The sequence below is a fragment of the Leopardus geoffroyi genome, chromosome D2, assembly GCF_018350155.1.
Source record: "Leopardus geoffroyi isolate Oge1 chromosome D2, O.geoffroyi_Oge1_pat1.0, whole genome shotgun sequence".
Classification (NCBI taxonomy): Eukaryota; Metazoa; Chordata; class Mammalia; order Carnivora; family Felidae; genus Leopardus; species Leopardus geoffroyi.
In genome coordinates this window covers 52850028-52876039 of record NC_059334.1, presented here as the reverse complement: position 1 = coordinate 52876039, position 26012 = coordinate 52850028, and the positions used below count along the sequence as shown (strand labels likewise).

Below are 26012 nucleotides of genomic sequence, written 5' to 3'. Positions count from 1 at the left end.
ACCTGGACATCTAGGGGAGCTTCCCCACTGTCTCCCCACTTTGCGTAGCCAATCTTCAGTTAATTCTTTACATCAAAACCAGAGTGATTATTTATTTGTTTACTTACTGTATTTTTTTTTTTTTTAAATAAGCTCCACATCCAACGTGGGGCTCGAACTCATGACCCTGAGATCAAGAGTCTCATGTTCTACTGACTGAGCCAACAGCCTCTTTTAAACTCGTAATGTGAATCATGTCTTCCCTTCCTTTAAACCACTTGGTTATGTTCTATTGCCATTGGGATAAAGGTCAAAATCCTTAATTCCTATTGCCTACATGACCCTTCATGCACTACATACTTCTTTTGCCTTAGCGCTCTCTTCCTTGTCTTGAGCCAGTCAAGGCCTTTTTCTCTCTTTTTTAAGGTCATTTATACATACTTTTTTTTTCTCCTTACCTAATACCCATTTTTCCTTCGGGTCTCAGCTGAATTGTAATATTTTTAGGAATCTTTTCTTCAGTGGAGCTTACATCTCTTTGTAAGCTCATTGTTTGATCATTGTCATGACACCGTCTACCATTCCTTTGTGGCCTTAAATACCTCTGTGATGAAATATTGTTTCGTTTAATGTCCTTCTATCCTATTAAACTGTACAACTCATGAGGGCAATGACTGTGTGTCTTTCATGTTAGCTACTTAATACTTGACACATAGTGGACACACATTAATTAATTGTTTTTAGATGAATGAATAAGTTGTTGAATGAATGTCACCTGAGAGGTAGCCCAGGTAGGAAGCCCTTAGACAGCAACCTTTGGCATATCCAGCTACCCACAAAAGGGCACTTTTGCATGGCTTTCTTTTCCTACTTCATTAAGAACACTCGCTTGTATAATAAATTTATATTTTGACATTAAAGCTGGACTTAACCTTAGACATGATGTGGTCCAACCCCTTTACTTTGCAACAAAGGAGAATCTGAGAGAGGTTTGGAGACTCTCAACATACCTGTCCGTTAAGGGCAGAGGTGCCTCTGCTCATGGGGGTCCCTCCCTGAACCTTGCTGCCCACCCAGGGTCTAATGTCTCTTCATGCCCATTTCTTCCATGAAGTCCTTTTTCCACAGACCTTAGACTCGGAACCCCTGAGTTAGATCACAGGTCCTTTTGTGGGTTTTATATATGTTTCAGTAGTTCATGTAACTTCCCAGGTGAACATATTTTACACAGAACAGGGCGCATCTGGAGTTCATTATCAAGATTTTCTAATATATCTGTAAGCCATTTTTAAAACATTTTTAGATGTTTATTTTACTTTTGAGACAGAGAAAGAGGGAAAGCGCACACGCGTGAGCAGGGAAGGGGCAGAGAGAGAAGGAGACACAGAATCTGAAGCAGGCTCCAGGCTCTGAGCTGTCAGCACAGAGCCTGATGCGGGGCTTGAACTCGTGGACTGTGAGATCATGACCTGAGTTGAAGTTGGACGCTTTTTAATTTAGCAAAATGAGCTGGAAAATGTTCTGTGTCTTTTTGCAGTTCTTTTGCTTTTGCTTTTCACTTTTGTGTTGTCTTCATATGATACCTTTTTCAAGTGAGCAGGAACCAGGGCAACTGCACTGGATTATAGCATTTGGTGGAGATGTTTGGCATTTTAAATGTCATCATGACCCTTACTATGGGAACATTATTATTATAAATGACACAAGGGGTGAGGAAAATCTAAATGGGCATTAAGGAGGGCACTTTTCAGAATGAGCACTGGGTGCCATATGTAGGAGATGAATTGCTGGGTTCTACTCCTACAGCCAAGATAACGCTGTATATTAACTAACTTGAATTTAAATTTTTAAAAAGGAAAAAAATAAAATACACAAATAGATACAAAAAATAAAAATAATAATTTTAAATGACACAAATATAATTTTATGCCTTAGTTTTTACTTCTAATGAAACATTGTTAGTATCTTGAAATAAATCCTTTAAAGATTAGGGGTCCCTGGGTGGCTCAGTCAGTTAAGCGTCCAACTCTTAATTTCGGCTCAGGTCGTGTTCTCACAGTTCGTGGGTTCAGGCCCCATGTCGGGCTCTTCGCTGACAGTATGGAACCTGCTTGGGATTGTCTCTTTCTCCCTCTCTCTCTGCCCCTCCCCCACTTGTGCACCTGCTCTCTCTCTTTCCTCTCTCTCTCTCAAATAAATAAACATTAAAAAAATTTAAAATTTTAAATGTAAACCTTTAAAGGTTACATTATGCATATGCTATGGATAATATTCACCAGTTATCAGCCAGTTGGTAATTTGTCCCTGTGTTGACAATATTAAAGTTACGTGATGCCCAGCACAGCAGTTCTTGATGTCTCTGCCTTGGCACACACAGGCATGTGACGCCCTCTCCCGGGTAACAGGTCCCCTGGAGCACTAATAGAGTGGGGCATTTATGGTGTACGACCATCAGCACCTTAGAGGGGTAAACCCCATGCCCAGCCCTGTCCTTGCCACTCAGAGAACCATGGCGATAGTAAAAAAGTGTTGTGGCGTGGCAATTGTAAGGTCAGAGTCTATACTCCTAGCTCCTCTCCCAGTCACCACGTGACTTTGGGCAATTTACCACCTTGTAGAAGCTTGATTTTATTGATTTTATTTTCCAGTGGTAGTAAGAACACCAGCCTGTCTTACAGTTTATCATGCAGTTAAACAGTGTCAGGTGAAAGAAGCACTTTGGAAAGTTATTTGGTGGCACTGATGTCGATTTGTATCATTACTGAGCCTGGCCTATTCAAATTGTGCGGCTGCCTAATCATACGTCCAAGGCTAATTCTTGACTCTCTCTCTCTTTTTTTATTTTTTTAGTTTTAAAGCACCTACTTAGTTCCACTAAGAATCTTTAACATAGAGACAGTGAAATAGTTGAAGTTGACACTAAAAAAAAAAAAAAAAAAATTAGCTGCCAATCTGCCAGCATGTTGGCTGGATATTAGTCAAGACACACATAGAGTCTCTTAAGTCCCTTTTATAGATGTAAACATCTAAATGCATTTTCCATGTAAAGGATTTAAGGTTTTTTTTTTCTTCAGTCCAGAAAGAGGTGGGTTTTTTTTTTTTTTTAACCAGTATCTTTTCTCTGATAATGAAAAGATTTTGAACCTGAAGTTGAGTAGAAGGTTAGGATTAAATTTTGCTTATAATCCACGAACAGTGCTTCTGTGAAAAACTGGAACAGTTTAAAGTATTTAAGTACAATAAGGGCAGAAGAGGGCACCTGTACTCATTCTGTCTGTTTTAATGGTATTTTTAGAAGTCACGCCAGATGAACACTTAAGATATGAAAGCTCTGGTAAATCCAGTTTTCCTTATAACTCAAGGCTAGGTCACTCACATATGAAATGTTTTTGTAGTGTGAAAAAATGAGATCATTAAAAAATAGGTAATCCTTCTAATATGGCCGTTTCTCTATCCTTCTATCTACTCTGTGGGGTCCTGAGAAAGTTTATAAGGATAAAATCAGTTGAATCTCCTTTAGCCTAACAAAAGCATATTTGATCGATATGAACAATTTCTTTTTAAAAATCTGATGGTCTTGGGGCGCCTGGGTGGCCCAGTTGGTTAAGCATCCGACTCCAGCTCAGGTCATGATCTCGCAGTTTGTGAGTTCAAGCCCCCCATCAGGCTCTGTGCTGACAGCTCAGAGCCTGGAGCCTGCTTTGGATTCTGTGTCTTCCTCTCTTTCTGTCCCTCCCCAACTCGTGCTCTGTCTCTCTTTCTCTCTCTCTCAAAAATAAATAAACATTAAAGAAAATTGTTTTTAAAAATCTGGTGGTCTTTCCCCAACTATTATTTACCACAACTCAGTCATTTGTCTTCTAGAAACTTGCAAGTTAGATGTTTATAACTTGAAATGCATCATACAGTAGACATAGGTTAAAGTCTGCCAACTCAACCCACAGAGGCCTTCTTACTAATAGAAAGGATACTAGGTTAGAATCAGCCAATCTGGAATTTAGTCCTCACTATACCACTTACTATATAACTTGAAGGAAGGATAAGTGTGTGTGTGTGTGTGTGTGTGTGTGTGTGTGTGTGTGTGTGTTTTCATGAAAACAATTTTAAAAACTTAAAGCACCCTGTCAGTATTTAGTGGTACTGAGAACACACTGATATACACGAAACCATGAATAATATGTGAACTCTTCTGGAAGATACTCATTAGACAATCTAACTGAAATTTCACATGATAAAATGGGTTAAATATTTCAGGCAAGACAGGGGTAACACTGGTTGGTTATCTCAGTTTTCGAAACAGAAGGAGCTCTCTGTAGGCAGGTCTGGTCTGCCTAGGAATCTGTCCCTAAAATAAGTTCCCCTAAACCACCATTCCCTATATTCTCTGTGAAACATGAGTCCCTTTTGATTTTAATATCTATTTTACAAAAAATATATATATATATTTTCCTGAGTCAAATGTGTTTGGAAATGCTTTCTAGAAGAAAGTTAAATAGGCTGGTATATTCTAGGACTTCTTAGAATCTTGTATATACCAGTCGTTGTGAAGATTCCAGGAAACAATACGTAGTTTTTCACAAATTTTTCGATCATGGAACTCTTCTAAAATGTACCATCTCTTGGGAATAACGTTCTAGGGAACCCAGTTGAGAAAACACTGTGTTTTCAGCTTCTTTTCTTCTTTGTCCTCAAATTTAGAAGTTGAATAAGTAGGGATTGTTTTTCTCTTTCTTAATCCCTTTTTCCCAAGTGTGTCCTACCCACCATATATTTTCTTTCTTATTGTGGTGAAAAAGCATGTAAGATCTCCCCTCTTACCAGTTTTTAAGTGCACAATAACAGTATTGTTAACTATAAGCACAGTGTTGTACAGTCGATCTCTAGAATTTTTTCATCTTGCCTACTGAAAGCTGATACCCTTTGAACAACCCCCTACTTTCCACTGTTCCCAGCCCCTGGCAACCACCATTCTACTTCCCGCTTTCTAGGAGTTTGACTACTTTAGATCTGTCATATAAATTGACATGTCCAGTATTTTCTTGGTAAGCATCTTTGCCATAGGTAGTTTTGCCACAAGCGTTTTCACCACATAACCAATTGGCCTTAAGGCAATTTTTCCCTAAAAGGTGAAAAAAATAACTGGTTGGCAGTTTGGGTTGACAGTTTGGTTTATTTCTCCATTGATGCAGTACTCCTATTTTTTTTATTGTATAAATCTTAGCCCTCCGAAATGTCTACACAGTGACACAGTTTTGAACTCAGATTTCCCATTGACCTTTGGAATGTCTATCAGTAAACATGTGACAGTCTGCCCAGAACTAAGAACGGTGTAGAAGGCTTTCACAAAGCAATACAAAGTTCACTTATAAATATGCATCCCATTTTTTGGAAACTTACAGCCTCTCTTAATGAAGGAAAAAATTTCAGTGAAAAAAATGTGATGCCAAATGAGATGAATCAATAAGAAAAAAAAAAAAAGTTTAATACTCTGAACAAAAGACTTGAAGTCAAGTGCTTAGGTACAATCCACAAAATAAAATCAGTTATTTATGCAGTATTGCTGTGTATTTACACTATAGGTTTGATTGTATTCAGATATTTTGTATTTCATAATAGTCATTCTTTTTTTTTTTTTTTTTTTGAGACAGAGCATGAGCAGGGGAGGGGCAGAAAGAGAGGGAGACACAGAATCCAAAGCAGACTCCAGGCTCTGAGCTGTCAGCACAAAGCCTGACACGGGGCTTGAACTCATGGACTGTGAGATCATGACCTAAGTCGAAGTTGGACACTCAACCAACTGAGCCACCCAGGCGCCCCTCACAATAGTCATTTTAATTTTGTTACCATTTTCATGTTTCATGATGTCCTTTTTAGATGGATGCTCTTTTGTTTTTTCATGATTTTATTTTTTACAAGAAAATTGCCTTGTAGCCAATTAGTTACACAACAAAAATGTTTTAACAAAAATGCTTGGGGCAAAGATGCTTATGGTGGAACTACCTAGAAACATAAATAGATTCATGCAATATTCACCCTTCTGTGATTGACTTACTTCCCTCAGCATAATGGCCTTAGGGTTCATCCATGTTGTTGCATGTGTCAGGATTTCATTCTTTTTTAAGACAGAATAATATCCCATTGTATGTGTATAGCACAATTTCTTTATCCATGTCTGTGAAAATTTAGGTTGTTGCTTCCATATCTTGGAAAAGAAGAATAAGGCTTCAGTGAACGTGGGCCTGATTTCAGTTCTTTTCAATAAATACACAGAGGTAGGATTGCTGGGCATGTATTTTCCATCTCCAGAGAGTTGGGGTGGGGACAGGGAAGAACAACTGTGTATCCGTGGTGGTAAGTGGGACACTGGGTGTTTGATGATCGCCTTTTGTAGTTACAGTTCTTCGTCTTTTTGATGACTTGAGACTATCTATTGTATCTCTCTCACGTACCAGACTCTATATAAGAACGGTGATCAGTAGTTTTGAAATCAATCCACCATTGATAAATAATGTTCCCTTGATGATTTTGTTTTAGTTTAATGCTGAGGACCAGAGACTGACTTTTGGTTAGCTAATTGGAAGCTTTCTGATACTTTTATTTAAGGAACATTGTTTGGGGTTTTTTGGGGTTTTTTTAAGTTTATTTATTTTTAAGAGAGAGAGAGAGAGAGAGAGAGAGAGAGAGCGCGAGCGAGCATGAGCTGGGGAGGCACAGAGACAGAGGGAGAAACAGAATCTGAAGCAGGCTCCAGGCTCTGAGCTGTCAGCACAGAGCCCGACGTGGGGCTCAAACTCAGTGACCGTGAGATCATGACCTGGGCCGAGGTCGGACGCTTAACCCACTGAGCCACCCAGGCGCTCCTATTTAAGGAACATTGTGAGAGCTCAGCCATAGTGCATAATATTTGCTTGGAATAGCATCCTTTTAGAATAACTATTTTTGATTTAATGAGATGTTACCCATCGCACCTTTCTTTGCAAGCACTTCAAGTACTTCACGTATTTAATCTTTTTTTCTCTCTTCCCTAGAAACATGTTGGGCCTGAATTTTAGCCACAGACTATCAAAGGATTTATATTTTTAGCCTGCATGAAGATGAATATGACCCAGTAACCATACTAACAGAAATGCTGATGACACCACACTTTGTCCTCAGCCACAGCTGGAATAGATAACGATGACTCGATAGCAAAAGAAGTACAGGTTCTGATGACCTGTTCCCAGACTATTTATGCTCCAAGCCTTAGTCTGGGACTCCTACAGCCTGGCCTTTACTTTGCTGCTCCTATTGGCCCCTGCTGGAGCTGGCTTGAAAACTTCCCAGCTGTAGCTATAGCTGTGTTTCGTTTGACCCTTTGAGAGGAAGCAACGCCCAGAAGTGAGTTCAAATATCGTCTGAACTAATCCTTCCTGGGCTTATTTCGAAGCTCTGGGAATCGCAGAGCCTTTGACTAGAAATAGTTTTTTAATGGAGTTCGGGTCATCCAAAGAAAGATACTCTTCTCTGAACAGCATGGAACCTTTTTGTCTTGTCTCTCCTTCCTAGTCTTGACCCCTGATCTCTCCTGTCCTGATCTCTCTTTTTACATCCTTTCTCTTGGAATTGGGATAATTTTTTTATTTTTATTTTTTAACATTTATTCATTTTTGAGTGACAGAACAGAGGAGTGTGAGCAGGGGAGGGGCAGAGAGAGAGGGAGACAGAATCCAAAGCAGGCTCCAGGCTCTGAGCTATCAGCGCAGAGCCCGACGCGGGGCCCAAACTCACTGACCACAAGATCATGACCTGAACCGAAGTCACACACTCAACCGACTGAGCCACCCCGGCACCCCTGGGATAATTTTTAATATGAAAACTCTTTAGAGTGATTAAATGTTGTTCTTTCCTGCTCATATTTGAGCATAGAGGCTGTTTAGGAGCATACTCATGGGAAAAAGACCATCGCCATTTTTCTAAGAAGTTATCTCAGTAGGACATTCAAGTTCTTTAACCCCAGAAGTCAGAGAATATCAGTCAACTAGCAGTTTCTTAGGGGAAACTGAGGCCTGCAAGACTGTGAAATAGCCAATTAACAGATGGAGCCAGGGCACTCTGCACTTCCGCATTTGTTCTGGGGTGGTGGTGACACCGTGGCAGTTATGCGTTTCGCAGATCTTTAATGATTTTCTTACTCTTTGTTCCCCACATGATACACTCTTCCGCCATTAGAACATGGTTTGGGGCTGATTTATATCCTCACCTCCAGCCCCATTCCCAAACAGCATAGAAGAGAACCAGGCTCGGGGGTCAGTCTATGGATTGTGTGGGAGCCTGTCAGGTGGCCCTTCTTTGTTTCATGAAGACGTCACCTTAAGGCCAGACAGAGCCCTCTTAGATCTCTGTGCACTCTGTAAACATGGCAAAGGTGGCAACATAAGCATTCTCGGAACTATGGAAAAAGCACAAGGACGATTTAAAACCTTTCTTCTCCTCACACTTGAGAATATGAAAAGTAGTAAGTCCCATCCTCTGAAAGGTAAAAAGAAAGTTCAAACCGCTTCACGTATGTTTTTGTTTAATCTACCCCAGATTGCTTCTAAAATTAATAACTGTGAATATTTGCTATATCTGGAAGGTTGTGGATGACTTTGTTGCTAAGGAAAAGCCATTTTCACATTGCTGCTTTAATTTCCTAGGCATCTGTCATCTGCTTTCTAAACAGCAGGATTCCAGCTCATAGTCAGTTGGAAAACGAAAAATTTATGTCCAAACAATCTTAGTATTGCCTGCTGGTAGAGGACCTGCTTTAGCAGCTGTAAAGACACTATGTTTAGTGGGAATGTTAATGAGGTTACTATGGTTTTTAGGCATGGATAGATGTACTCTGTGACACATGCCAAGGACATTAGGAGCACATAGTATTTAAAAGTGTTAGTACACCGAATAAAATGGTTTTTCCAGGAAGCATGTTGCTCCAGATAAGAAATGGCCTACCTCACTTCTGAGCAAGCCTTTACGTATGTCCCTGTTAAGTTTCACCTCTTTCTCCAGTTTGTCCACTGTGACTCCATTATCTAAAATCTTGCTTCTACTCGACTTCCAGCCCTCTGTAAGCGTGTCTCACCTGCCTTGGGGTGGCTGCGTATCTGACAGACTTAATTTGATTGTCCCTGTCACCACTGGACAGACTATGGCAGGGCCTTTCTTTAGCTGTTCTTAATAGGACATTTAGCACATCATTCAAACCAAGCTTAACCTTGACTTCTGTCCCCCTTCTCATTACTACAACATTTCGGGTCCAAGGAGAGGGAATTTTGGATCTGTAAATCATTTCTTTTCTCCCTAGGTATGTCCTCTCTGCCACCAAGAGCTATTTCGTCATTGCTTTATTTATATCGGGAAGTCATTTTGTTGACTGATATCAAAAAAGCTGCAGACAGAAATATTTTCTCTAGCTTGTTAGATACAAAACAATGTCAACATTGAGAACAGTGTGTTCAAGTATGGCTTTCTCTTTGCCTATATCATTCTAAATATATTATTTCCCTTATCCATCTTATAGCCACTTATCCAGGTTCCACGTCAGTCCTTCTTATCCTTATTGGTTATCACAGTTCATGAATAATTGCACGCATTCATCAGAATCCGTGGGCATGGTCATCTCCATTAGATGCGTGGAATCCAGCTATCTCCTTGTAGGAAGTTTTCATCTCCTATACCTGTAAATCCCTTTGAAGCAGAGGGTCTATTTCATGATATGACTGGTTCTGCATAGAACTGTAGTATTTGGACTTTAATAATGGAGTGTAGGGGCGCCTGGGTGGCGCAGTCGGTTAAGCGTCCGACTTCAGCCAGGTCACGATCTCGCGGTCCGTGAGTTCGAGCCCCGCGTCAGGCTCTGGGCTGATGGCTCAGAGCCTGGAGCCTGTTTCCGATTCTGTGTCTCCCTCTCTCTCTGCCCCTCCCCCGTTCATGCTCTGTCTCTCTCTGTCCCAAAAAAATAAATAAAACGTTGAAAAAAAAAATTAAAAAAAAAAATAATAATGGAGTGTAGATCAGTAATATCCCAGTAGATTAGTGTCTCCATGTGTTACAGCTTATTGATACTCCGGATGATTTAGGCGATTAATAGAGAAACACATTTTCTTTTTTTTTTTTTTTTTTTTTTAATTTTTTTTTTTCAACGTTCATTTATTTTTGGGACAGAGAGAGACAGAGCATGAACGGGGGAGGGGCAGAGAGAGGGAGACACAGAATCGGAAACAGGCTCCAGGCTCTGAGCCATCAGCCCAGAGCCCAACGCGGGGCTCGAACTCACGGACCGCGAGATCGTGACCTGGCTGAAGTCGGACGCTTAACCGACTGCGCCACCCAGGCGCCCCGAGAAACACATTTTCAATTTAGTAGCTACATATCTGTTATTGGGAAGAATAGGATTAATGTGGATAGTCAAATAAAACATCGTGTAATAGTAAATAGCATTCAGGTAAGGCGAAAGTTACAAATGGTTTGGGAGTGCCTTTAAGAAACTCTCAGATCATAAATTATATTAGGGAAGAACTACATCTTATTCTCCATTGTATTTCAGTTTTTAATATGATGGCTTACAAAAACCAGGCATTCCGTATGAGTGAATCCACTTGAGACAAAAATCACTCTTTGGCATAGGAATACCTACCAATGTCCTTCACACATCTACTTCTCTCTGTTGATCTAAATTGTTAGAGATGCTGCTTGACTTTTGCCCTTTCAGATGGTGTGGTAGCCAACATGCACATCTGTGTTTGTGAATCGTTTTGAGTCATTGTGTATGTCTTATCTTCTGGGCAAGCCTCTACTCTTTGGATCAACACCTTCATGCAGGTGCTAAAACTGGCTTTACAGTGAGATCATGACGTGAGCTGAAGTCAGATGCTTAACTGATGGAGCCACTGAGGTGCCCTGTGTTGGGCTCTGCGCTGACTGACATTTCAGAGCCCATAGCCTGCTTTGGATTCTGTCTCCCATCTCCCTCTGCCCCTCCCCCTGCCTCAAATATAAATAAACATTTAAAAATTTTTTAAGTAAATAAACATTTAAAAATTTTAAAGCTTTGATTTAAAAAAAGTTGGAAGTTGCGAATTTATAAAGGGTCATCGAAAGCATTATTAGAAGTGATTGCAGACTGACAAGTTTTAAATTTTATTTTTTAATCTTAACTTTTGAGAGACAGAGCATGAGCGGGGGAGGGGCAGAGAGAGAGGGGAGACACAGAATCCGAAGCAGGCTCCAGGCTCCAAGCTGTCAGCACAGAGCCCGACACGGGGCTCGAACCCACGAACCATGAAATCATGACCTGAGCCGAAGTCGGCTGCTCAACCGACTGAGCCATCCAGGCGCCCCCAGACTGACAAGTTTTAAAGGGGACGACAGAAAAAAGTGAAAACTGCCCCCTGCATTGATTTACCTGGCACTACTCTAAAAGACATTCATAATGCCCCATGCTTCAGATGGGGCAGAATAAATAGTACATTTTAGGAAGACTTCCATGAAAAAAAACCCTCAAAATTCAAGATGTTTGAGCACTGAAAAGGAAAAATGCTCTCTGGAAAAGTAACCTATGAGGAATCCATTATTCTCTAAGGAAGCTGATTAAATAAGGCATACTGTGTACCTCTGGCCAGGAGCCATGACTGTGGAGTTTCAGGACTTATCTGCCTAGGTATTGTGTTGACTACATCCATCAGAACTCCTTAGTTGTTAAGGAACATTGTTGCCGAGCTCAGCTGGATGCCTGAATAGACGGAACGTGCAGTTTTATTCATATTACATTTTCAGATATCAGCACAAACCTATTACTTGACCTTACATTTGTTTGTTCAGTGTTTTTACACTTGCAGTGAGTGTTTGTATCCATCATTCCACTTGATCTTAACATCCCTATATTGTGGAAATCCTTTTAAATCAACAGGTAGAGCATTAATTCAGTCTTGTTCATGGCTGCATGATATTTTATGGGGTAGATGTACCACATTTTATTCATTCTTCTATAGGTGGACACTTACTTTTTTTTCTACTTTTTTTTTTTTTTTTTTTTTACCATCATGGACAGTTCTGCAATAAATATTCTTTATATGTATCCTCTCATCTGGGGTTATATTTCCAAGCATTGGGATAATAGCATTAACAACAACCAGCAATGGAATTATTGGGCCAAAGAGTGTATATAGTTTTAATTTTAACAATTTGCTAGTTTGCTTTTTAAAAACATTGTACCGCGGCACCTGGTTGGCTCAGTTAGGCGTCGGACTCTTGATCTCAGGGTCATGAGGTTGAGCCCCACATTGTGGGGAGCCTGTTTGAGATTCTCTCTCTCTCTTGCTTTCTCTCTCTCTCTCTCTCTCTCTCTCTCTTTCTCTTTCTCTCTCTCTCTCTAAAATTAAAATTAAAATTAAATTAAACAAAATTAAAATGTACCAATTCAGGGGCACCCGGCTGGCTCAGTCACTAGAGTGTGCAACTCTTTTTTTTTTTTTTTTTAATTTTTTTTCCACGTTTTTATTTATTTTTGGGACAGAGAGAGACAGAGCATGAACGGGGGAGGGGCAGAGAGAGAGGGAGACACAGAATCGGAAACAGGCTCCAGGCTCTGAGCTATCAGCCCAGAGCCCGACGCGGGGCTCGAACTCACGGACCGCGAGATCGTGACCTGGCTGAAGTCAGACGCTTAACCGACTGCGCCACCCAGGCGCCCCTAGAGTGTGCAACTCTTGATCTCAGGGTTTTGAGTTCGAGCCCCACACTGGAAGTACAGATTACTTAAAAATAAAATGTTAAAAAAAAATTTTTTAATAAAAAAAAAATGGGCACCTGGGTGTCTCAGTTGGTTGAGCGTCTGACTTCAGCTCAGGTCATGATCTCACAGTTTGTGAGTTCAGGCCCCAGGCTGGACTCTGCTGACAGCTCAGAGCCTGGAGCCTGCTTCAGATTCTGTGTCTCCCTCTCCCACTGCCCCTCCCCTCCTCACACTGTCTCTCTCTCAAAAATAAATAAACATTAAAAAAAATTTTTTAAAGGGAGCACCTGGGTGGCTCAGTTGGTTAAGCGCCCAGCTCTTGACTTCATCTCACACCATGATTTCACTGTTGTGACATTGAGCCCCACGTCAGGCTCCAAGGTGTGGAGTCTGCTTGGGATTCTCTTCCTCCCTCTCTCTCTGCCCCTCGCACATTCCCTCTCTCTCCCTCTCTCTCTCAAAATAAATAAACATTTTTTTTAAATGTTGTGCCAATTCACATTTCTATCCACAAGTGATAAGTAGTAATCACCTCTTTTAGGTGTTTGCTGATCTGATGAGAATAAAGCCATAATTAATTTTCTTTTTCCTGACTACTAATGTGAACATTTTTTAATGTGGATTGCTGCAAATTCTTATGTGAATTACTGTCTACCCATTTCCACTGTGTTGTAGGTCTTTTTCTTACCAGTTTTTAAGAGTTCTTTGTATGGTATGAATTATAGTCTGCAGTTTTTTTCCAAATCCATCATTTGCCTATTGACTTTTTTTACGGTATCATTTGCCACTTAAACATGTTTTATTTTTACATAAAAATAAAGCTTGAAACTTCTAGGTTTCTAGTTCTTATCTACAGGGTCTGACTTACCTATAATTTGTACATATAGACCTAGTTAGTTTGGGTGTTTTTTAAGACTATTTTCTTTTTTTTACATTTTATATAGGTCTTACGTCTTTATGGTTTGGTTCATTCTGAGTAATTGATCACTTTTGTTACACTTGTGAATAGAATATTTTCTCCATTTTTATTGCTAGAATGCATTAGGCTACTAATTTTCTTATAAGTCTTCTTGACACAGAAACAATACCTTGACTAGATACAGAATTTGAGGAACATGTCTTTTTCTCTCAGACTAATAAATAGTAATCCTTGGTGTTCTGACTTCCAGCGTTACCAGTGAGAAGTCTGATGCCAGCCTGTTTTCTTTCCATCCTTAGTAGCAGAAATAACTAGCTCTTTTCACTTCAAAGCATGTTAACATTTTTCTCTTTAACTGTGTTATTTTTTTAAAAATTTATTTTAAGTTTATTTATTTATTTTGAGAGAGAAAGAGCACAAGTAGGGCAGGGGCAGAGAGAGAGGGAGAGAGAGAGAATGAATGAATCCATCCATCCATCCCAAGCAGGCTCCTCACCACCAGTGCAGAGCCTGATGTGGGGCTCGAACTCCACAGGAACTGCAAGATCATGACCTGAGCCCAAGTTGGACGCTTAAGTGACTGAGCCACCCAGGCGCCCCCTCCGTTTACCTTTAGAATTCTAAAATTTTAGCTGCAAATTTTAGCAGGATCTGCCTGGTGGTATATATTTTTTTCTCATCAGTCCAGACGGAACCTGGTGGTATTTTTGATATGCAGTTTCAGGGCTCTTGTCAGCTTATTACTTTTCCCTTTATTATTCCTTCTTCTGGAACTTTTGTTATTCGTCTGTTAGGTTCTCCTGAATCTATTCTAAAATTTTACATCTTTGCTTTTACTACTTGAAATCATTTTTTTCTCAGAGCTTTGAAATATGCCTACCACTTGACCTTCTAGGCCACTAAACTGGACCTCAGCAGTGATTATCCTGTCTTCAGTTCAGCTGATAACTTAGTCAAAAAATTATGGTTTATTTTTTTTAATATGAAATTTATTGTCAAATTGGTTGGAGAGTGTTATGCTAAGTGAAATAAGTCATACAGAGAAGGACAGATACCATGTTTTCACTCCTGTGTGGATCCTGAAAAAATTATGGGTTAGATGTTTTAACTTCTTCATCGTAAAAAAGTTTGAATACGTACGAAAGTACAGAGAATGTTTTAATGAACCCCATCATCCAGTTACAGTTGTCAACATGCAGTGTTCCTATCATCCAGTTTCAAAAGTCATTAACTTTTGGCCAATCTTGTTTCATCTACATCTCTACCCACTTTCTCATCCTCACCCCAGGTTATTTTGAAGTAGATCCCAGGTCATATAATTTCATCCTGAAATAATTCAGTTAAATAATTCAGTATGTATATTTAGGAAAGGAGTTCTTTAAAACACAAAATTGGGAGTACAAGGTTTCCTTTTGGGGTGATGACAATGTTTTGGAACTAGATGGAGGCAGTAGTTACCTAACACTGTGACTAGATTAAATGCCCATGGATTGTTCACTTGAAAATGGTTAATTTTTGATGACTTTAACCTCAGTTTAAAAAAATTAAGCTCTTAAAAAAAGGGGGGGGGAGGGGAAAACCCATATAACTACAATACCATTTTTACACCTAGGGTGTCTCCTTTATGCTAGATTTTAATCTCCGTGTGTGCTCTTTTTATATTTGTATGTATTATAAATGGCTTTCGTCTTTCTCCTCCAGCAGCTCTCTTCTGCTGAGTGTGAATGCTATTTGTTGAGACCAGTTCTCTCCCTGACCGAGGCTTATTGGGGATCACATCTGGTTGCTGGAACACGCTGAGTATAGGTATCTCTAGGGTGGTAGAAGCAAAGTGGTCCCAAGCTCATGGACTGAAGGTGGAAAAGCAGGATGCTTCCAGTTCCCTGAATGCCCTGCCTTCACCAGTAGGCCTCGAGCTTCAGGGCAGAGGGGATTTATTCCACCGGTTTGACTCCCTCTTGGCATTCAGATGTAGGGAGATCAGGCCAGATTAGATATACTCTTACAAGCTAATAGCTCCATTCCCCCAGAGGTCCACAATCTTTGTAGACCACCTTCTTCCTTCCACCTCCTTCTAGGATAGTGGGCCTGCCAGTATCGTGTCTTGCTCCAGGACTCTGTCCTCAAATTGTTTGAAGCTCAGGAGAGATGCTGACCAAGGCAGGACTATAGATAGGAAATGCCAGAGGAGCAATATGGAGTGTTAAATTCAAAGGAGGAAGGAGCTGGGGCACCTGGGTGGCTCAGTTGGCTAAACGTCTGACTTTGGCTCATGTTATGATCTCCTGGTTTGTGAGTTCGAGCCCCATGTTGGGCTCTGTGCTGACAACTCAGAGCCTGGAGCCTGCTTCAGATTCTGTGTCCACTCTCTGTCCCTCCTGCATGCTCTTTCTCTCCCTCTCTCAAAAATACATATTAAAAAAAATTTTTTTTAAAGGAAGAAGGAGTAGCTCCCTGTGGGACTGAAATAGTTAAGGAAGGCTGGGCTTGTAATTGATATTTGACAAGGTTGCCAGTACCATTCACGGGTAAAGAAAAGTCTCTTCAACAAATGGTGCTGGGGCAACAAGATGTCCACATGCAAAAGAATGAAGTTGGACCCTGGCCTCACACTAAATACAGAATTTACTAAAAATCAACCTAAATACAGAAGCTGAAACCATAAAAAGGTAAATTGAACTTCATCAAAATTAAAAACTTTTGTGCATCAAAGGACCTTGTCAAGAAAGAAAAACAGGTTACAAAATAGAAAATATTAGCAAATCATATATCTGATAAAAGTCTCGTATCTAGTACATATAAAGAACTCTTATAACTCAACAACAAAAAGAGTACAATTTAAAAATAGGCAGAGGATTGTTCACTTCAAGAAAGACAGTAGCCTTTTATAATACATACAAATATGAAAAGAGCAATTAAGGAGATTCAAGTCTAGCACAAAGAGACTTTTTGATAACATTTTTTAATAAAAAAAATTTTTTTAAGTTTATTTATTTAAAGAGACAGAGCCAGGGACGGGCAGAGAGAGGGAGAGACAGCATCCCAAGCAGGCTCCACGCTGCCAGCGTCCAGCCCAGGGCGGGACTCCAACTCACAAACCGTGAGTCTGTGACCTGAGCCAAAATCCAGAGTCAGATGCTTAACCAACTGAGACACCCAGGCGCCCTGCGGTGGAGAATTCGAATGGCTTGGGACCAGGAGAGGAACATTGTGGAAGTAGATTCATTGAAATATCAGCAGGTTCATAGTAGAATTGAGCCAGGACAGGCCTGGAGCTCTGTGGCCAGTGTAGAGGCTGTCAGTATGAGGTGGGACGGCCAGGAATAGTGTGGAGGCAGCAGGACTGAGACTCAGGTGTCATGCTTGGGGTATGCCATGCCTGTTCTGTGTGCTTTGTGTTATTTAACTCATTTAATCTTCATAGGAACCCTATCAAGTGTGCATTCTTCTCCCCCAGTGTATAGATGAGGAAACGGGCTCAGAGTGGCCTCACGTAAGAGAAACTTGCACAGCTACTACTATGGCCTAGGTCCAAACCCAGGCAGGTGAACCCAGAGCTACCACAGTTTTAATTATGATGCAGAGATCAAGGCAAGAGATTTTCAGAAGCCCCTTCACTAACTTGTCAGGTTGAGGAGGGGGAAACTGGAGGGAGGGAACTAGAGTCAGAGTGAGGACATTTCCCCCTGAGTAACCGGGAGCCGATACAGGTCTTCTCAGGTGGATCTTCCAAGGAGTGGCTGGCTGGCTGGCCGACCGGCCTGTGCACTGGAGCCCAAGGCTAGAGGAGGCCAGCAGACGACTCTCCAAAGGGGAGGAGAGCCAGGAAAAGTAGAGTGTCCAATTCTAGGTCAGCCCTCTTTGCCACCTGCCCCACGCTGTCCACCCTGCTGCCCCTCTCCCGCACCTGCCTTGTGTCCTGCTAGAAACTCCTGGCTACACCCAGAAGCATCTTGAATCGCCAGGCAGTTAGCCCCCGTCACGAAGCCATAGGTCCTTGCCTCTGTAGCCACAGCAGTGGCTCTTCCCCACAGTGGCCCGGGGGGCTATGTGGGAAGGGGCTGATCACGGACTTGCCACCTTCATGCTGATTTCTAACATTTGAGATAAAAACCTGAATGATGTCCCTTGTCTGAGATCCTAGGAAGGGGACCTGGGGAAAACTCCAGTAACTCTGTTCTCCCTTGCTTCTGGTTTCCACATACCCAGCATTGCTTCGTTTAAATTATAAAACACGCCCTAAAGGGCTGTGATGAAAAGCTGTTCTCTATTGAAGCTTCCAGTTTTGGGGGGAAATTAAGGCAATAAAGTCCAAAAAAGTGTAAAGTCTAATTATTATTGTAGCTAATATTTCACTGGCCCCCTCCGCTTTCCCCTCCAGTCTGCTGTATACGGTATTGGGATGTTAGACTTTGGGAAGCCTTGTCAGTAAAACACTGAGGCCCAGAGCCTGACTGTAGTATCACAGCTCAGCCTGCTCTGGGAGCCAGTGTGACTCTTCCCCCCCAGCCTGGCTGCCACCAAACCAGTCCCCAACTCTGTGCCCTGCCTTCGAGGGCCTATGCGCTTTGTCCCAGCTGCTGCCTCTCCCTGACCTGCTCTCTCTCGTCCCACGTGGCCAGGTGCTGCCTGGCCTTCAGGACTCAGCTCGTGTGCTTTTACATACACTACCTCTCTTATTTTTTAAAATTTATTTTTATTCTTTTTTAAATGTTTATTTTTGAGAGAGACAGAGTACGAGCAGGGGAGGGGCAGAGAGAGAGGGAGACAGAATCTGAAGCAGGCTCCAGGCTCCGAGCTGTCAGCACAGAGCCCAACGCGGGGCTCAAACCCATGAGCTGTGAGATCATGAGCTGAGCTGAAGTTGGACACTTAACTGACTGAGCCACCCAGGCACCCCTATATACTACCTCTCTTAATCCTCACCAGTACCCTGGGAGGCAGACGCTGTACCCGTTTTGCAGACACACAAATGTGTGTGTGTGTGTGTGTGTGTGTGTGTGTGTGTGTGTGTGTGTGTGTCTGGGTATAAAGTGTGCCCGCTTCACAGATACATGGATAGAGCACACAAAAGCACAGAGACAGGTTAAGAATTCGCCTGTGATCACACAAGCTGTAAATCGAGCTACTGAGTTCGGAGTACTGATTTGCACTCTGGTTCACCCCTTTGTCTGACTGACACACGTCATTAAGCTGTATCGTAAAGTCTCAAAGAAAGAAACATGAGGAAGCTTTGCTAAACAGTTTTTCCTGTCTTTCCTCTTTGGGTCCAGGTGGAAGTGAAGCCATATGTGCTGGATGATCAGATGTGTGATGAGTGCCAGGGCACGCGCTGTGGTGGGAAGTTTGCCCCGTTCTTCTGTGCCAACGTCACCTGTCTGCAGTATTACTGCGAATACTGCTGGGCGAGCATACACTCCCGCGCCGGGCGGGAGTTCCACAAACCGCTGGTGAAGGAGGGAGGCGACCGCCCTCGGCACGTCCCGTTCCGCTGGAGCTGAGCCCAGGGCAGACCCAGCCACAAGTACTGGAGTAGATAACAAGGAGGGAAAAGAGAGGGCACTGCCTCAGGGCTTACAGTGTTCTGGAAATCTGTGCATTCGTTCTCGATTTTTAAAGAAGAAATGGGTCTTTTTATTATTACTATTATTTACAGTCATATTACTGAACTCAGTGTCCAGTATAATGCAGAATTGCAGAGTGTATAACGGTACTGATTTGCACTTTGATTCACACCTTTGTCTGCTTGGTACCTTAATTTCTCACCCCTGATTTGTCACTCGTAGACTGCCATTCTCATCAGCGGCCATCAGGTTGATGTCTGTGATTTTTTTTTTTTTTTTTTTTTTTTTGCTGTTGTACGTTGTTGTTGTTGTGTTGTTGTTGTTGTTGTTGTTGTTGTTGTTCCAATTGTTTTTGAACTGGAGCATGCACTTATTTTCAGAAACTTAGAGAGTCGCCCCTAGGAGAAGACTTACCAAAGGCAATACTCGTGAGTAGGTGGCAGATGTAGCAAAAACTTCACAACAATTCAGCAATCATTAGTTGGGGTCATTTAGAGTAAGGGTAACCCTTCATGAAAATAGGCCTTTAGTTTTCTATTTTGACATGTAAGGATACCTCATAAGCTGAATCTTTATTTTTCCTTCATGTTTGATTTTGTTTTGCTGAGGATTTTGGTTAGATCTTTTAGTGTTATGTAAATTTATGCTGCAATAGCTTTTGCTGCTATTAAGATGGTATTATTAATACCATAATACTCTCTTCAGGCTAAGGTATCAATTTAAAAAAAACCCAACAACACACTTCTGTGATTTAGGGATAGAATCAGCTGCCGAAAGGAGATCAGAATAGACTACAGAAAGCTTCAACGGAAGGTCACTATTTCTGAATGCATGTTTACTTAATCAGGTTGCTGCATGCAATAAATTTTATATCCAATGTCTAGTATAAAACCTTCCCACAATGCACAAATTAAGAATCTATATAAGCTATAAAATACTGATTTTTTTAAAAGTTTTTTTTCACTCAAAGAATTGGTAATTGACTGGAGGAAGGCATGCCTCAATAAATGGAATGCTTCTGAACTAGGAAGAGCCCATAACAGAATGACCTATATTACAACCAATATAAAACCTAGGTGTAGGATATCTTAAAGCAAATTTGTGGACGGTAGATGAAGTACTTTGCGGTGCTCTGTTATATATTGTGCAATTTATTTTATATAGTAAAGTGATTATGTCTAACTGTGATCAAACTTAACTGTTTAAAGCCTCTGTGTCAGACATTAACGAACTTGACAGTTCATAACTGGTATATTATTAACTAACACATGAGCTCTTAGTTACAACCTCCTAGTGCTTGCACCATTTTACATAGCTTCAGACCTTGTCCAGAAAACCAAAGAGCTCATCTTAGCTTACAAACACTAGGAATATATACAGTATATAGAGATAAGTTGTCAGATTGACAAGCTAGGCACATTTTAAGAAAGTTGCGTGATGGCGATGCTAAAGAAATGTCTATCCACAATAAGACGGCCTGGGCAGGGCTGGTTGTCTGGGTGAGAAAGTAACTACTTAATTCCCTGGATTTATCCTGTAAAGCTTGAATAGAACTAAGGCCTGCTAGTACTACCGTGGACATTTTTTTAGCCTTCACTCTTGGGCTGCAGATAGTAATATATAAACACACACAATGATTGTGAGACTATGTAAAATCTTTTTTCTTTTTTCTTTTTTCTTTTTTTTTTTTTTTATCTTCTTCCTATGTTTTAGAGTTCTGGGGACAATCTGACTGGATATGACACTGCAGAATAGATTTAAGTCGCTGTGTTTTTATGTGCTGTGATGTCCTTGTCCTGTCTCTTAAGTTAATATGGCTTGTTTTTGTTTTGTTGTGTTTCTCCAGTGTTTAGTTGCAATTACCAGCTTTCAAGCTATAGTTTGTTTTCAAAAAGGAAAAACAAAATAGTTTTTTACTGGATTAAAAATGCTTATTAGAATTCTCCCCTTTTGAAGTTACCTCTGGGCTTTTTGGTAATAATTGCTTTTTTCCAGCCCAGCTGTGGTTTTCTGTTTGTTTGTTTTGTTGTTGTTTTTTTTTCTATGTTGGTGGTTTTTTTTCATCTGTACAAGAAATTTTGTTATGCACTACTACTTTTTGTATTCTAGACAGTTTTCAAAAGTTGGCTGAAGATTTTTTTGTTTGTTTGTTTTTAAGGAAAAAGGCATGCTTTCTGACTGACATGATCTTTTGCAATACCTCAATTTTGAAATATAGGAAAGAAAATGATATTTTCTAAGTAAGTTTATTCAGAAAAATATATATTAATTTAATTCTGCAAGAAAAATGATTTAACAGATGGTAACTTTATTTTTTTCATGCTTATTTGTGTTTTTTGAAAATGAAGAAGTTAGAGCTTTATAACTATAATATTAAAGATCATATCTAACCTACAGAAATCTACCTAATTATGTGGAAGAAGCAAAACTTTTTGAAGAAGCACCCCTCTTTCATGTACTAAAACAACACTGAGATTTAAAAAAAAAAAAAAAAAAAAGCTGGAAGCTTGTACAGCGGGAAGCTGACGGGAAGGTGAGAACCATGGTCACCAAGAATAGGTTACAAAGAATAAACTCCCTTTGGTGCTGAAAGTTTGTGGATAGATGGTGGAAACTACTTTCCCTTCATTTGTATATTTATAATCAAGCGTTGATTGTGCACGACTGACCAGGATTGTGAAAGAGTTCTTCTGTTTGTATTTTTTTAAAGAGAACTTTTTTAGTTTATTAAATTATAACATGTTCCCTTTTGTTTTGTAAATAAATGTGCCCCCCAAGTTGTTAATGTTATATTAAAAGAGAGGGTCCTTCAAAAAAAATTATTTTTTAAAACACAGAGGTGTTCTGACCTGCAACTTGACTGGGAAGCCCCTGGGTATCACAGGTCCTGTTGTGGCCTTTCCTTGACGTGACACTTGAACTAGTCGATTTTTTGAAGGCTATAACCTAACCTCGACTATTTGTTGTTATGTGCAATACTGTTTGTACTGTTTGTATAAAAAATAGAAAAAAAAAGAAAAGAAAAAAGGCATAAATCTTTATTGCAGATTTATTTTCATTGCAAACTTTAGACATTGTGATTCACTGAAATCATTTTTCTACTGTCAAATATGTACCTTTTCTTCATGCTGGTATTTTTTCAATAGTAATGTAGCCTTTGTACTGAGACAAATTTTCATTGTTATTTTTAGAAAGATTTTTTGCTAAGAAAAAAATTAAACATATTTACATATTTTTCATTTTATTTCGTATTTTCTTTAAGGAGTGCTTTCTCAATCATTAATAGAGTTGTTTCTGGGAGGGACTTTCATATCTGGTCAATGTCATAATATTATTTTGTATTTTTACTTGGAATAAATTAATTTTATGATGCTAATTCTTTAAAAGTTTATTTTTTTCATTTTCAGTTATTTTTGAAGCTAAAACCTTTGTAATATTGTTACTAAAGTGTCTAGTTTTTTGAAATGCAAAGCTTTATGTATTAACTTGCTGATGTGGTTTACAATAGTGTGACAACGATGAACATGGTTGGTTATGTAAAGTGATTGGAAAATGTAATGGATAATTGGGTAATAAAATGACAGAATGAGCAGAACATGTGAGATTTTGACAAGCCTTTTCCTTTATTCCAGTGGTTTAGTGTAAGACTAGGGATGTCACAGTACAGTTCTCTAGGGATGTCACAGTGGATTTATACAACACCAGGTGCAGTCAGATCCGGGGCCCTGATAATGGAGTCACCCCCACCGAAACACCACCAGGTTGAAAACCCGGCTAGGTCAACAGAATGATTCATTGTTTTTCCCCTCTAACTCTTCATTGTGTCCTGTGTGCGTGCGTGCATGCGTGTGTGTGAGAGAGAGAGGGAGAGATCGGCCACCAACTGCTGTCCCTGTGTGAGACGGTGCCTTCTGCCCAGGCATTTACAGTGGTGACGACTGAAGGGGGAAGGAAGCCGCAGAGAGGGCGCCACCTTCTGTGTAGTTAGACTTGGGTGGCGGGGTCTTCCCTGACCTCCCTCCCTGGCCGGTGCCGGCAGCGTGCTGAGGAGGCACACTCGGACGTCACCACTGTCTATGGCCAGTCTCAGACTTCGTCTTCCTCCACCACCCCACCTGCCCCCTGTGATGGTGCCCCTTGTTTGTCCCTTACCATGGCAACATCCGGCCATTCCAAGCATGATCTCTCTGCCCTCCCGCTTCTTTTCCGCCACCCACCTCACCTTGAAGCTGTGCTGCTGAGGCAGCGTGTCATTGTCACGGCACCTAAAATTAAAACATGCTAAAAAAGTTCTACAACTGCAAAACTGGTGTTGCGTAAACAGAACATTCAATGACTTGCTCTAGACGGATGGTGTGTTTCTACTAGTCCTTGATGGCCTCTTCGGGCTCCGTTGCCACGGAGGCGAGGTTATCAAGAACTTGGAGAAACGTGTGTCCAGAGTTGGCTCTTGGGTATGCTCTATGTATTCAGTTTTGTAAATAATATATAGATTAGATCAAGTTGTGATGTTAAATTTTAACTCAAATTGGGTACTACTGGTCGGAATTTTACATTAACTACAAATAAGTGATTAGGAACAGAAGAAAATTGGAAAATTCTTGCTTAGTGGTATAAAGATTATGCTTAGATTTCTGCCTATTTCTTGTGTTTTATAGCTTGTTAGTGAGGCATGGGCTAATGCAGAGTGTACTGCATTTATGCAATTAGCAAATAACTGCTAGTTTTCATTTTATCTATTATATTAGCAACAAAATGGTATTTAACTGGGTAAAGCTCCTACCTAAATATTGAGTATTGTGACATCTCTACTTGCAAGGTTTGAATGAAAGATTAGTCACAGATTAGTGAAAAAAAAAAGTATCCTTTTGTTAAAACTGGCTTATTTGTATGGATTGTTGCCTTTTCACCACCGGTTTGTATGGTATGTCAGCTAACATTTTCTGTTGTTTTTTTTTTTTTTTTTTATAATAACCAAACTTCTCTATCTCAGCTGCAATAGTGTTCCATTTTACCACAGAGTATTTTATAATTAATGCTGTTGACTTTATACCCCAAAATGGGTCAAGAAGTGGATATGTGATTTGGGGACGTTTAAATTTGTATGATGGAATTAATGGCAACAAGTAGAAAACTCGGGTGCTAATACAGGATAACTTCTGCTCTTTTTTCTTTTCTGGATATAGTTCTGTTGGGGTATAAAGTATTAGGTATTTGTATTTTTGCTGTCAAAACAATGGACATAACTTTTAGAGTGTTCACAGCTAAGATCTCTGTATTTGTTTTTCAACTAACAACTAATTTTAAATGTATTGTATCTTTTATTACCTGTTCTCTTAGATTGTTTTTGCTAGTAACCCTTACTCAGCTTCCGCCTTTGGGGCTTGGACTAATATTGCTTGTATGGAACTGCAGTACTGTGACTACACACGGAGCTCAATGCAGCTATTGCTTACAACTGCTTAAACTTTGTAGTTTGGACTTCATTTTTTTCTGTAATAACAACTTATTAAATATAGTTGTATGAAGTACTGACGCTTGTCATCCTTTGCATTTGCTAAGGAATAGCCTGGAGTAAATGGATTGCATCTGGGAACATTTGCGCATTCGAATGTGCTTGATTGGCCTTGGCGGGGGGGGGGGGGGGGGGGGGGGGGGGGGGACGAATTACAGCAGATTAATGCAAAATTCGCCTTTTCTCTGACCCACTTTTTTTTAAAATTTTTTTTTTTTTTCAACGTTTATTTACTTTTGGGACAGAGAGACAGAGCATGAACGGGGGAGGGGCAGAGAGAGAGGGAGACACAGAATGGGAAACAGGCTCCAGGCTCTGAGCCATCAGCCCAGAGCCTGACGCGGGGCTCGAACTCACGGACCGCGAGATCGTGACCTGGCTGAAGTCGGACGCTTAACCGACTGCGCCACCCAGGCGCCCCTCTGACCCACTTTTTTTTAAGCACATTTGAAACAGGAAGGTATTTGTTAACACAATGCACGTGTATTTAAGGCAAGGTTTTTAGAGGGGCAGTTGGGTTTTTATGCCAGCACTTGAAATCAATTTTCCGCAAAATCAGAATCAAGAAAAGGCAATGAAAACGTAAGTACGCCCCTTTTGTCTTAATTTTTACACTAGACTCTCTCTGATCATTTCAGAAAAGTGGGTCTTTAAAATCCCGTATCTCCTTTGGACGCGCTAGAAGCTCTCTCGTAGGCACTAAATTTAATCTTGTTAGAAAATGGATCACAAGTGGCTGCACGAAAGAATCCCTTGGAGAGCTTTTAGAAACTGCGGGTGCAGGCGTCGTCCCACCCCCGAGATTGGTTTCACTGGTCTGGGGTGGGGTCTGGCGCGGTGTTTTTAAGCTCCCCGGGTGTCCGCCACGACCCAGGGCCGTACGGGGACGCCCGGAGGCGCCGGTGGGACTTACGGCGGCGCAGCGCTCGGACCCCTAGGGGATCCCAGCAGCGGCTCGGAGCCGGCACGCCGAGCCACCCCGACGGGAGCGCGCAGAGCCGCGCGGGGCGTTCGGCTCCCGGAAGGGGCGGGGGGCCGCTGAGGGCGTCCGCAGGCTACCTCCGTCCCCGCTGGGACCGCGGCCTCGGGGCGCCCGGTCGCGCACACGCGCTGCGGGTAAGCTAAACCGAGCCGGTGCGCGGTTGCCCCCGGCGCCCGGAGGGGCGGCTCGGGTCGCCGGGCCCCGCGTGCGCCGCCAACAGAGCGCCCCAGAGCCCGGCACCGGCGCGGGAGGCCGGAGTCGGAGCTTGGCCGTCAGGCCGCACTTGACCTTTGGACCTC

At 41.2% G+C, this 26012-nt stretch overlaps 1 protein-coding gene across 12 annotated transcripts in view; it reads left to right on the top strand.

Annotated features, from left to right (window-relative positions):
• CPEB3 (cytoplasmic polyadenylation element binding protein 3) overlaps nt 1-24747 on the top strand; it is a 196159-nt gene extending 171412 nt beyond the window's left edge. For 11 of the 12 annotated variants that reach the window (XM_045438209.1, XM_045438211.1, XM_045438208.1 and 8 more), the window contains one exon: nt 18926-22813. In XM_045438209.1, coding sequence (XP_045294165.1) covers nt 18926-19153 — 228 coding nt within the window. In that variant the 3' untranslated portion in view covers nt 19154-22813. Of the gene's footprint in view, nt 1-18925 lie in introns of all 12 variants that reach the window. The other variant, XM_045438199.1, reaches the window with a different exon arrangement.
• The last annotated feature ends 1265 nt before the right edge of the window (nt 24748-26012 follow it).